Below are 13,683 nucleotides of genomic sequence, written 5' to 3'. Positions count from 1 at the left end.
TAATCGACCTCAATGGGCTTCAATGGATGTTAATCAACGATATCTGACAAATTTAAGTGCAAACTCACTCAAATATATGAGAAATGTTAAAATTCGACTTCAAATTAGGAAGATAGACTTTGAAAATTTTCAATCAACACAAGGTGACAATCGCACTCAATGGGCTTCAGTGGATGTTAATCGACGATATCTGACAAAGTTAGATGCAAACTCACTCAAATACATGAAAAATGTCGAAATTCGACTTCAAATTAGGAAAATAGACTTTGAAAATTTTCAATCAACACAAACTGATAATCGACCTCAATGGGCTTCAATGGATGTTAATCAACGATATCTGACAAATTTAAGTGCAAACTTACTCAAATATATAAGAAATGTCGAAATTCGACTTCAAATTAGGAAGATAGACTTTGGAAATTTTCAATCAACACAAGGTGACAATCGCCCTCAATGGGCTTCAGTGGATGTTAATCGACGATATCTGACAAAGTTAGATGCAAACTCACTCAAATACATGGAAAATGTCGAAATTCGACTTCAAATTAGGAAAATAGAATTTGAAAATTTTCAATCAACACAAAGTGATAATCGACCTCAATGGGCTTCAATGGATGTTAATCAACGATATCTGACAAATTTAAGTGCAAACTTACTCAAATATATAAGAAATGTCGAAATTCGACTTCAAATTAGGAAGATAGACTTTGAAAATTTTCAATCAACACAAAGTGATAATCGACCTCAATGGGCTTCAATGGATGTTAATCAACGATATCTGACAAATTTATGTGCAAACTCACTCAAATATATAAGAAATGTTAAAATTCGACTTCAAATTAGGAAGATAGACTTTGAAAATTTTCAATCAACACAAGGTGACAATCGCCCTAAATGGGCTTCAGTGGATGTTAATCGACGATATCTGACAAAGTTAGATGCAAACTCACTCAAATACATGAAAAATGTCGAAATTCGACTTCAAATTAGGAAAATAGACTTTGAAAATTTTCAATCAACACAAAGTGATAATCGACCTCAATGGGCTTCAATGGATGTTAATCAACGATATCTGACAAATTTAAGTGCAAACTTACTCAAATATATAAGAAATGTCGAAATTCGACTTCAAATTAGGAAGATAGACTTTGAAAATTTTCAATCAACACAAGGTGACAATCGCCCTCAATGGGCTTCAGTGGATGTTAATCGATGATATCTGACAAAGTTAGATGCACACTCAATCAAATACATGAAAAATGTCGAAATTCGACTTCAAATTAGGAAAATAGACTTTGAAAATTTTCAATCAACACAAAGTGATAATCGACCTCAATGGGCTTCAATGGATGTTAATCAACGATATCTGACAAATTTAAGTGCAAACTTACTCAAATATATAAGAAATGTCGAAATTCGACTTCAAATTAGGAAGATAGACTTTGAAAATTTTCAATCAACACAAAGTGATAATCGACCTCAATGGGCTTCAATGGATGTTAATCAACGATATCTGACAAAGTTAGATGCAAACTTACTAAAATATATAAGAAATGTCGAGATTCGACTTCAAATTAGGAAGATAGACTTTGAAAATTTTCAATCAACACAAGGTGACAATCGCCCTCAATGGGCTTCAGTGGATGTTAATCGACGATATCTGACAAAGTTAGATGCAAACTCACTCAAATATATAAGAAATGTCGAAATTCGACTTCAAATTAGGAAGATAGACTTTGAAAATTTTCAATCAACAAAAAGTGACAATCGCCCTCAATGGGCTTCAGTGGATGTTAATCGACGATATCTGACAAAGTTAGATGCAAACTCACTCAAATACATGAAAAATGTCGAAATTCGACTTCAAATTAGGAAAATAGACTTTGAAAATTTTCAATCAACACAAAGTGATAATCGACCTCAATGGGCTTCAATGGATGTTAATCAACGATATCTGACAAATTTAAGTGCAAACTTACTCAAATATATAAGAAATGTCGAAATTCGACTTCAAATTAGGAAGATAGACTTTGAAAATTTTCAATCAACACAAGGTGACAATCGCCCTCAATGGGCTTCAGTGGATGTTAATCGACGATATCTGACAAAGTTAGATGCAAACTCACTCAAATACATGAAAAATGTCGAAATTCGACTTCAAATTAGGAAAATAGACTTTGAAAATTTTCAATCAACACAAAGTGACAATCGCCCTCAATGGGCTTCAGTGGATGTTAATCGACGATATCTCACAAAGTTAGATGCAAACTCACTCAAATATATAAGAAATGTTAAAATTCGACTTCAAATTAGGAAGATAGACTTTGAAAATTTTCAATCAACACAAGGTGACAATCGCCCTCAATGGGCTTCAGTGGATGTTAATCGACGATATCTGACAAAGTTAGATGCAAACTCACTCAAATATATAAGAAATGTCGAAATTCGACTTCAAATTAGGAAGATAGACTTTGAAAATTTTCAATCAACACAAAGTGACAATCGCCCTCAATGGGCTTCAGTGGATGTTAATCGACGATATCTGACAAAGTTAGATGCAAACTCACTCAAATACATGGAAAATGTCGAAATTCGACTTCAAATTAGGAAAATAGACTTTGAAAATTTTCAATCAACACAAAGTGATAATCGACCTCAATGGGCTTCAATGGATGTTAATCAACGATATCTGACAAATTTAAGTGCAAACTTACTCAAATATATAAGAAATGTCGAAATTCGACTTCAAATTAGGAAGATACACTTTGAAAATTTTCAATCAACACAAGGTGACAATCGCCCTCAATGGGCTTCAGTGGATGTTAATCGACGATATCTGACAAAGTTAGATGCAAACTCACTCAAATACATGAAAAATGTCGAAATTCGACTTCAAATTAGGAAAATAGACTTTGAAAATTTTCAATCAACACAAAGTGATAATCGACCTCAATGGGCTTCAATGGATGTTAATCAACGATATCTGACAAATTTAAGTGCAAACTCACTCAAATATATAAGAAATGTTAAAATTCGACTTCAAATTAGGAAGATAGACTTTGAAAATTTTCAATCAACACAAGGTGACAATCGCCCTCAATGGGCTTCAGTGGATGTTAATCGACGATATCTGACAAAGTTAGATGCAAACTCACTCAAATACATGAAAAATGTCGAAATTCGACTTCAAATTAGGAAAATAGACTTTGAAAATTTTCAATCAACACAAGGTGACAATCGCCCTCAATGGGCTTCAGTGGATGTTAATCGACGATATCTGACAAAGTTAGATGTGTATTATAGTTATTATTAACACGTTCACATTAACATTTGTTTGTAAGAAAGTTTTTACATAGCTTTAACAACAGAACTTATTATATTATCTCATTTCTTCCATTCGCTCAGTAGTCGGTTGGTCGGACAGCGTTGCCAGTTTTCATGAGTTTTGAATTAATTCTGGCGTGAACATACTCCCCGCGTTGAAAGCATAAGGATGGCTTTCAAAGGTCAACTGGAAGGGGGCAGATTTTTTGAAAGCTTCTTTTGATGATTTCTCCAGAGGGAGTTCTTATAGAAGCGACCCTAGCGATACCGTCAGGGCCTCTATGGAGCTTGCTGATTCTACCTAATAACCACTGAGTGGGCATAGTGTTCTCGCCTTTCACTAAAACGAGAGAATCTTCTACTAGATGGCCTTGGTTGGACTTCCATTTGGTGCGTCTTTGGAGCTCCGCAAGGTACTCAGATTTCCATCTGTTCCAGAAGTGCTGTGCTAATTGTTGTACGAGCTGAAATCTGGAAAGTCGATTCATTTTTATGTCGGTGACATCTTGATCAGGTGCTGCAATTATTGGTCTTCCAATCAAGAAGTGAGCTGGGGTAAGAGGTCCAAAATCGTTGGGATCAGAGCTCAGTGGGCATAAAGGACGCGAATTCAAAATCGCCTCGATTTGTGCGAGAACTGTGGCAAATTCTTCAAATGATAAATGAACTTGGGTCAAAACGCGCCTTAAATGATGCTTTACGCTTTTGACAGCTGCTTCCCACAAACCTCCGAAATGAGGAGAGTAGGGTGGTATAAAACTCCACTCTATATTCTGAGAGCTACATTTCTCGATTATAGTGTTGCTGCCATGTTTTAGAAAATCCTTTAGCTCTCGCTGTGCCCCGACGAAGCTTGTTCCATTGTCGGACAATATTTTTGATGGTTTGCCTCGTCTAGAGACAAAACGATATAGCGCTTGAATAAATGATTCTGAAGAAAGGCTAGAAATCAATTCCAAATGGACTGCTTTAGTTGATAAACAAATAAATACGCCAATATAACATTTACTTAAACGACAACCTCTACCTTTCTTATCGTTAATCATAAATGGCCCCGCGTAATCAACTCCCACTATTGAAAATGCACTAGAAGGATTAGTTCTATCGCGCGGTAAGTTGGCCATAATTGGCTGTATGGTTTTAGCATTGAATTTGAAGCATTTCACACAATTCTTAACAGTCTTTCGTGCAAGATTTCTACCGGATATAACCCAGTAATTTTCTCTTATAGTGCTTAAGAGCAGCTGAGGGCCGCCATGCAATAGGCGTTCATGTTCTTGTAAAAATAGTAGCTTTGAAAAATGATGCTTTGAATTGATCAAAATTGGATGCCTTTTGTCAAAGGAGTAATTTGAATGTTTTAGTCGCCCTCCTACGCGTAGCAAACCATCGGGTTCTAGAAAGGGACTAAGACTTAATAGATTACTATGGGAGCTCAAAGGCTTGTTATTTTTCAATGTTTCAATTTCGGTAGAATACGATTGAGATTGACAAATTCGAATGAGACATTTTAGAGAATCACTTAACTCCTGTACTGTAAGAGAACCGCCTCTTCTGCGATTTCTCTGAAGACAATTATCCTTAAATCGTAAAATGTATGCCATTGTTCGTTGCATTCTTGAGAAATTTGAAAAACGTTCAAAGGGAAAACTCAGAGTAGGGGGCGCAACATTGGTCAGAAGACTGGATTTAAGTTCAGGTAAATCATGAAGCACCTCCAGCTTGTCATTGGGCCAAAAACTTGGGTCCTTAGCTAGCCAAGTAGGGCCGCGCCACCACAAATCAGAGTTTAAAATTTGACTAGGATATATTCCCCTTGAAGCAATATCTGCTGGATTATCGTGGGTGGGGATGTGCCTCCAATCGGCGTGTTTAGTGAGAGACTGAATTTCTGCCACTCTATGGGCCGTGAATGTTTTTAGCAGATTCGGGCTTGTGCGTACCCAAGCTAGAGTTATAGTTGAGTCCGACCAAAGTGTGAAAGATTTGAATTGAATTTTCAAAGCAGTTTTAGCTTTATCTGTTAGGCGGGCTAGAAGCAATGCTGCGCATAATTCCAACCGCGGGATTGGTATTGTTTTTATAGGTGCCACCTTTGCTTTGGCGCATAACAGGGATACATGAACCTTTTGATCGGAATCAATACTTCTCAAATAAACACAGGCTCCGTAAGCCTTTTCCGAAGCGTCAGCGAAACCATGCAGTTGTAATTCAACAGCATTCTTGCAAATAGCTTGTCTGTTTAACTCAAGATCGTTCAAAATAAGAAGCTCCTTCTCCAACCTTACCCAATTTTCAGATATAGCTTTTGGAATAGCGTCATCCCAAGCTAATTTATTTTCCCATAATTTTTGCATTATCATTTTTGCGATAATAGTACATGGGCTTAGTAAACCAAGGATGTCGAATATTTTTGATATAGTAGATAAAATTGTGCGTTTTGTGACCTTTGTACCTATAGGATTGGTATGAATTTTATATTGAAGCTTATCGTTATTGCAAACCCATATCAAGCCTAATGTTTTTGTTTTGCCATCATGCGCAAATTCTAGTATATCGGATTTTAAATCATTTGAACTTATATTTTTGAGCGCGTTGGTGTCGTTAGAGCACCATTTTCGGAGTGCGAAACATCCCGATTTAAGAGTGTCACTTATCGCTTTACATATGTATTGCGCATGCTCAAGTGTAGGTGCACCTGTTAACAGGTCATCTACATAAAAGTCGTGCTTAATGATTTCGGCTATTTCCGGGTTCATTTCTTGAATATCCTCAGCGAGTTTAGCTAAACAGCGTATTGCAAGATAACTGGCAGAGGCTTGCCCGTATGTAACGGTATTTAGCTGGTAGACTTCCAGGTTATCACTCGGATTTTCGCGCCATACAATTTTTTGCAAATGCCTTTGCTCGGGCGTTATTGAAATTTGCCGGTACATTTTAACTATGTCTGCCGAAACTACATAGTTATATTTCCTAAACCTTAAGACTATTGATAGTAAATCGTCTTGTAAAACGGGTCCAATGACTTGAATATTGTTGAAGGATAGACCGTTGCTAGAGGGCGCTGATGCATCGAAAACTACCCGTAGTTTTGTGGTCAAACTCTCTTCTCTCAAAACTCCGTGATGCGGCATGAAATATTCGAAGCTTGAATCATTGCCGTTACAAATTGTCATATGGCCTAGCTCTTTATACTCGTTCATAAATTGTATATATCTGCTGTGCAGCATTGGATCTCTCCTGAATTTTCGTTCTAATGCATAGAAACGTTTTTCGGCTTGAGCTTTCGACTCACCTAAACTAGAAGGTTGTTGCTTCAAAGGTATAGTGACTGTAAAACGTCCGTTCGCGTCTCTGGTAGTAGTTTTGATGAAATTGTCCTCGCAAAATTGTTCATCTGGAGAAAGTTGTCGCGTGCTAGATATTTCCTCGATTTCCCAAAATTTGGCTATTGAATTTAATAATTCCTGGTTTATACTTAAATTACAAGAAGCCTTTTCAACGTTGTTAGTACTTATTTGCCCAGATACAACCCAACCTAGCACTGTATCAATTAATAGCGGCATATTTTTTCCTAACGAAATTTTGTTATTGCTTAAAATTGTCCAAAATAGGTCCGCGCCAATGAGCATGTCTACTGGTCCGGGAATATTGAATTGTGGATCAGCTAGCTTTAGATCACCTGGAATCGCCCAAGATTGCGTGTTGATTCGACAACACGGCATCACACTTGTAATCTCTTTTAGAATATAACAATTGCCATGCGCTTTAAAATTGGTATGTATAGATTTAAATGAAACCTTACACCTTTTACTGACCTTTGAAATATTGTTTGAAATTCCGAAAATTGAAAGATCTGTTTTATGTGTCGCAATATTCAAACGCTTTTGCAAATCCTCCGTTATAAAGGAAGTTTGAGAACCACAATCTAATAACGCTCTTGCTTTGTGAAAATTATTGAAATTGTCTGAAATGAGTAAACAGGCGGTAGATAATAGCACCTGCCCCGCCGCTGGTACCACTACGCCACTGCTTAGTGCTGCGGAACTTGAGCTCGCGTTGTCCGCTATCTCGAGTTTTTCATGCAAAATTGTATTGTGCCAAGCTTTACACACTTTGCAAGGCCCTAATTTACACTGTTTGACAGAGTGACCCGAACGCAAACAGTTATGGCAAAGATTTGATTTTTTGACAAAATCTTTTTTTTGTGTTATTGTTAATCCGAGAAACTCTGCACAACGATATATTGAATGCTCTTTCTTGCAATAGGAGCATGTATATGTACTTGAGGTCAATGACCTTACTCTACTTTGTTTATTGAATTTATTTTCCTCATTACTAAATTTTGAATCTGATTTATTTAAACTGAGACTGTTCTTTGATTCTAACATATTAAGAAAATTGGAACGTTTTTGTAAAAATTGTAGGAATTTATCTAACTTTGGCAATTCTTCCTGATCTCTATTTTCCCTTTCCCATTCAAGGTTTGAGCTAGTATCTAATTTATTAGTAATCCAAAAAATTAGTAGAGGATCCCAATTAGTTATATTTTGCCCCAATTGTTCAATAGATCCCAAATGTTTGTGAATATCGTCAGCTAAATTTTGTAGTTTTTCAGCTGTCGGTTTTTGTATATTTTCTAATGAAAAAATAGCTCTAATATGCTCATATATTAATTTTTTAGTATTGTCAAATCTTTTTGAAATTGTGGCCCATGCCACTTCATAATTGTCGGCCGTATATTTGATTTTGGAAATGGACGCCGCTGCTGTTCCTCCTAGTGCACTTCGCAAGTAATAAAATTTTTGAATATTATCTAATTTTTTACTATCATGAATAAGGCTTTTATATGTGTCCCTGAATTCTAACCAATCTTCAAAGTTTCCACTGAATTTAGGAAGTGATATATCCGGAAGCTTTATACCCTCGTTTTTACAACAAGCTTTGTCTGAAATCACGCTAAGATTTGTATCATTATCGTGATTATTGTAGCTTTGTAAAATGTTTTTAGCAACAGCGATTGCATCATAATATGAATTTTCAAATCTCTCTCGTTCGATTAATTGCTCATCTAAATTTATATCATCCTGTAACTCTATTTCTAATTGATATGATTTGAATTCGTCAAGATAATTTTCGGCATCACGTAACCTATCTTTTAATTTTGTAACTTCTGTTTGGCTTAAATTAGATATAGTTGCAAATTCATTTACCGCTTTTGTGAAAATAGTTAACTGAGCTTTAATTACACCTCTTTTCTTTATTAGTTTGCCAAGTTCTGCCATTTTATATTGTCAAATTGTTCAAGCACAAACAGAGAAGCTTTGAAATCGCAAATGGAAAGAAAAATTCGGAAATAAATAATTTGGAACAAACTCACTCTGATTTCGGTCGAACTGCCTGATTCTTGCAATTGAACTAGTCGGCCAGTTGAGTTGATGTCTGGTCGCCGTGATATTGTATCGACTACTTGTTTGGTCGATCACTTTGCACTCGTTGATAGTTGCTTGCAGCACGTGGTAAATTGTTTTTGGGTTATAGTTGTTAATAATATATTGTTTATTGCGAATTTTCACTGGTTTTGTTTATAATCCGCTCGTAAGGACCATTTTTTGTATTATAGTTATTATTAACACGTTCACATTAACATTTGTTTGTAAGAAAGTTTTTACATAGCTTTAACAACAGAACTTATTATATTATCTCATTTCTTCCATTCGCTCAGTAGTCGGTTGGTCGGACAGCGTTGCCAGTTTTCATGAGTTTTGAATTAATTCTGGCGTGAACAAGATGCAAACTCACTCAAATACATGAAAAATGTCGAAATTCGACTTCAAATTAGGAAAATAGACTTTGAAAATTTTCAATCGACACAAAGTGACAATCGACCTCAATGGGCTTCAATGGATGTTAATCAACGATATCTGACAAAGTTAGATGCAAACTCACTCAAATATATAAGAAATGTTAAAATTCGACTTCAAATTGGGAAGATAGACTTTGATAATTTTCAATCAACACAAAGTGACAATCGTCCTCAATGGGCTTCAGTGGATGTTAATCGACGATATCTGACAAAGTTAGATGCAAACTCACTCAAATACATGAAAAATGTCGAAATTCGACTTCAAATTAGGAAAATGGATTTTAAAAATTTTCAATCAACACAAAGTGATAATCGAGCTCAATGGGCTTCAATGGATGTTAATCAACGATATCTGACAAATTTAAGTGCAAACTTACTCAAATATATAAGAAATGTCGAAATTCGACTTCAAATTAGGAAGATAGACTTTGAAAATTTTCAATCAACACAAGGTGACAATCGCCCTCAATGGGCTTCAGTGGATGTTAATCGACGATATCTGACAAAGTTAGATGCAAACTCACTCAAATACATGAAAAATGTCGAAATTCGACTTCAAATTAGGAAAATAGACTTTGAAAATTTTCAATCAACACAAAGTGACAATCGCCCTCAATGGGCTTCAGTGGATGTTAATCGACGATATCTCACAAAGTTAGATGCAAACTCACTCAAATATATAAGGAATGTTAAAATTCGACTTCAAATTAGGAAGATAGACTTTGAAAATTTTCAATCAACACAAGGTGACAATCGCCCTAAATGGGCTTCAGTGGATGTTAATCGACGATATCTGACAAAGTTAGATGCAAACTCACTCAAATACATGAAAAATGTCGAAATTCGACTTCAAATTAGGAAAATAGTTTTTGAAAATTTTCAATCAACACAAAGTGATAATCGACCTCAATGGGCTTCAATGGATGTTAATCAACGATATCTGACAAATTTAAGTGCAAACTTACTCAAATATATAAGAAATGTCGAAATTTGACTTCAAATTAGGAAGATAGACTTTGAAAATTTTTAATTAACACAAGGTGACAATCGCCCTCAATGGGCTTCAGTGGATGTTAATCGATGATATCTGACAAAGTTAGATGCACACTCAATCAAATACATGAAAAATGTCGAAATTCGACTTCAAATTAGGAAAATAGACTTTGAAAATTTTCAATCAACACAAAGTGATAATCGACCTCAATGGGCTTCAATGGATGTTAATCAACGATATCTGACAGAGTTAGATGCAAACTTACTAAAATATATAAGAAATGTCGAAATTCGACTTCAAATTAGGAAGATAGACTTTGAAAATTTTCAATCAACGCAAAGTGACAAACGCCCTCAATGGGCTTCAGTGGATGTTAATCGACGATATCTGACAAAGTTAGATGCAAACTCACTCAAATACATGAAAAATGTCGAAATTCGACTTCAAATTAGGAAAATAGACTTTAAAAATTTTCAATCAACACAAAGTGATAATCGACCTCAATGGGCTTCAATGGATGTTAATCAACGATATCTGACAAATTTAAGTGCAAACTTACTCAAATATATAAGAAATGTCGAAATTCGACTTCAAATTAGGAAGATACACTTTGAAAATTTTCAATCAACACAAGGTGACAATCGCCCTCAATGGGCTTCAGTGGATGTTAATCGACGATATCTGACAAAGTTAGATGCAAACTCACTCAAATACATGAAAAATGTCGAAATTCGACTTCAAATTAGGAAAATAGACTTTGAAAATTTTCAATCAACACAAAGTGACAATCGCCCTCAATGGACTTCAGTGGATGTTAATCGACGATATCTCACAAAGTTAGATGCAAACTCACTCAAATATATAAGAAATGTCAAAATTCGATTTCAAATTAGGAAAATAGACTTTGAAAATTTTCAATCAACACAAAGTGATAATCGACCTCAATGGGCTTCAATGGATGTTAATCAACGATATCTGACAAATTTAAGTGCAAACTCACTCAAATATATAAGAAATGTTAAAATTCGACTTCAAATTAGGAAGATAGACTTTGAAAATTTTCAATCAACACAAGGTGACAATCGCCCTCAATGGGCTTCAGTGGATGTTAATCGACGATATCTGACAAAGTTAGATGCAAACTCACTCAAATACATGAAAAATGTCGAAATTCGACTTCAAATTAGGAAAATAGACTTTGAAAATTTTCAATCAACACAAAGTGATAATCGACCTCAATGGGCTTCAATGGATGTTATTCAACGATATCTGACAAATTTAAGTGCAAACTTACTCAAATATATAAGAAATGTCGAAATTCGACTTCAAATTAGGAAGATAGACTTTGAAAATTTTCAATCAACACAAGGTGACAATCGCCCTCAATGGGCTTCAGTGGATGTTAATCGACGATATCTGACAAAGTTAGATGCAAACTCACTCAAATACATGAAAAATGTCGAAATTCGACTTCAAATTAGGAAAATAGACTTTGAAAATTTTCAATCGACACAAAGTGATAATCGACCTCAATGGGCTTCAATGGATGTTAATCAACGATATCTGACAAAGTTAGATGCAAACTTACTAAAATATATAAGAAATGTCGAAATTCGACTTCAAATTAGGAAGATAGACTTTGAAAATTTTCAATCAACACAAGGTGACAATCGCCCTCAATGGGCTTCAGTGGATGTTAATCGACGATATCTGACAAAGTTAGATGCAAACTCACTCAAATATATAAGAAATGTTAAAATTCGACTTCAAATTGGGAAGATAGACTTTGATAATTTTCAATCAACACAAAGTGACAATCGTCCTCAATGGGCTTCAGTGGATGTTAATCGACGATATCTGACAAAGTTAGATGCAAACTCACTCAAATACATGAAAAATGTCGAAATTCGACTTCAAATTAGGAAAATGGATTTTAAAAATTTTCAATCAACATAAAGTGATAATCGAGCTCAATGGGCTTCAATGGATGTTAATCAACGATATCTGACAAATTTAAGTGCAAACTTACTCAAATATATAAGAAATGTCGAAATTCGACTTCAAATTAGGAAGATAGACTTTGAAAATTTTCAATCAACACAAGGTGACAATCGCCCTCAATGGGCTTCAGTGGATGTTAATCGACGATATCTGACAAAGTTAGATGCAAACTCACTCAAATACATGAAAAATGTCGAAATTCGACTTCAAATTAGGAAAATAGACTTTGAAAATTTTCAATCAACACAAAGTGACAATCGCCCTCAATGGGCTTCAGTGGATGTTAATCGACGATATCTCACAAAGTTAGATGCAAACTCACTCAAATATATAAGGAATGTTAAAATTCGACTTCAAATTAGGAAGATAGACTTTGAAAATTTTCAATCAACACAAGGTGACAATCGCCCTAAATGGGCTTCAGTGGATGTTAATCGACGATATCTGACAAAGTTAGATGCAAACTCACTCAAATACATGAAAAATGTCGAAATTCGACTTCAAATTAGGAAAATAGACTTTGAAAATTTTCAATCAACACAAAGTGATAATCGACCTCAATGGGCTTCAATGGATGTTAATCAACGATATCTGACAAATTTAAGTGCAAACTTACTCAAATATATAAGAAATGTCGAAATTTGACTTCAAATTAGGAAGATAGACTTTGAAAATTTTTAATTAACACAAGGTGACAATCGCCCTCAATGGGCTTCAGTGGATGTTAATCGATGATATCTGACAAAGTTAGATGCACACTCAATCAAATACATGAAAAATGTCGAAATTCGACTTCAAATTAGGAAAATAGACTTTGAAAATTTTCAATCAACACAAAGTGATAATCGACCTCAATGGGCTTCAATGGATGTTAATCAACGATATCTGACAGAGTTAGATGCAAACTTACTAAAATATATAAGAAATGTCGAAATTCGACTTCAAATTAGGAAGATAGACTTTGAAAATTTTCAATCAACGCAAAGTGACAATCGCCCTCAATGGGCTTCAGTGGATGTTAATCGACGATATCTGACAAAGTTAGATGCAAACTCACTCAAATACATGAAAAATGTCGAAATTCGACTTCAAATTAGGAAAATAGACTTTAAAAATTTTCAATCAACACAAAGTGATAATCGACCTCAATGGGCTTCAATGGATGTTAATCAACGATATCTGACAAATTTAAGTGCAAACTTACTCAAATATATAAGAAATGTCGAAATTTGACTTCAAATTAGGAAGATAGACTTTGAAAATTTTTAATCAACACAAGGTGACAATCGCCCTCAATGGGCTTCAGTGGATGTTAATCGATGATATCTGACAAAGTTAGATGCACACTCAATCAAATACATGAAAAATGTCGAAATTCGACTTCAAATTAGGAAAATAGACTTTGAAAATTTTCAATCAACACAAGGTGACAATCGCCCTCAATGGGCTTCAGTGGATGTTAATCGACGATATCTGACAAAGTTAGATGCAAACTCAC

The 13,683-nt window shown here is 35.0% G+C and overlaps 1 protein-coding gene across 1 annotated transcript; it reads right to left on the bottom strand.

The window, feature by feature from the left end:
- Positions 1–3,500: 3,500 nt before the first annotated feature.
- LOC130448262 (uncharacterized) lies at positions 3,501–8,609 on the bottom strand. Its single transcript, XM_056785546.1, has 2 exons — positions 8,153–8,609; positions 3,501–6,898 (listed from the first exon to the last, which is right to left on the bottom strand). The coding sequence occupies exons 1-2, from the start codon at positions 8,607–8,609 to the stop codon at positions 3,501–3,503; spliced, it is 3,855 nt and encodes a 1,284-aa protein (XP_056641524.1).
- Between the last annotated feature and the right edge of the window lie 5,074 nt (positions 8,610–13,683).

Source organism: Diorhabda sublineata, chromosome 8, assembly GCF_026230105.1.
Source record: "Diorhabda sublineata isolate icDioSubl1.1 chromosome 8, icDioSubl1.1, whole genome shotgun sequence".
NCBI lineage: Eukaryota > Metazoa > Arthropoda > Insecta > Coleoptera > Chrysomelidae > Diorhabda > Diorhabda sublineata.
The sequence above is the reverse complement of the archived record's forward strand: the minus strand, read 5'-3'. Positions and strand labels throughout refer to the sequence as shown.

Bases quoted from the DNA above. Each gene is read 5' to 3' on its own strand.
- LOC130448262 (XM_056785546.1), bottom strand. From the start codon at position 8,609: ATGGCAGAACTTGGCAAACTAATAAAGAAAAGAGGTGTAATTAAAGCT. The intron at 6,899-8,152 runs GTAAAAAATTAG...AAATTTCGTTAG, and splicing joins TAAAAGCCTTATTCATGATA to GAAAAAATATGCCGCTATTA.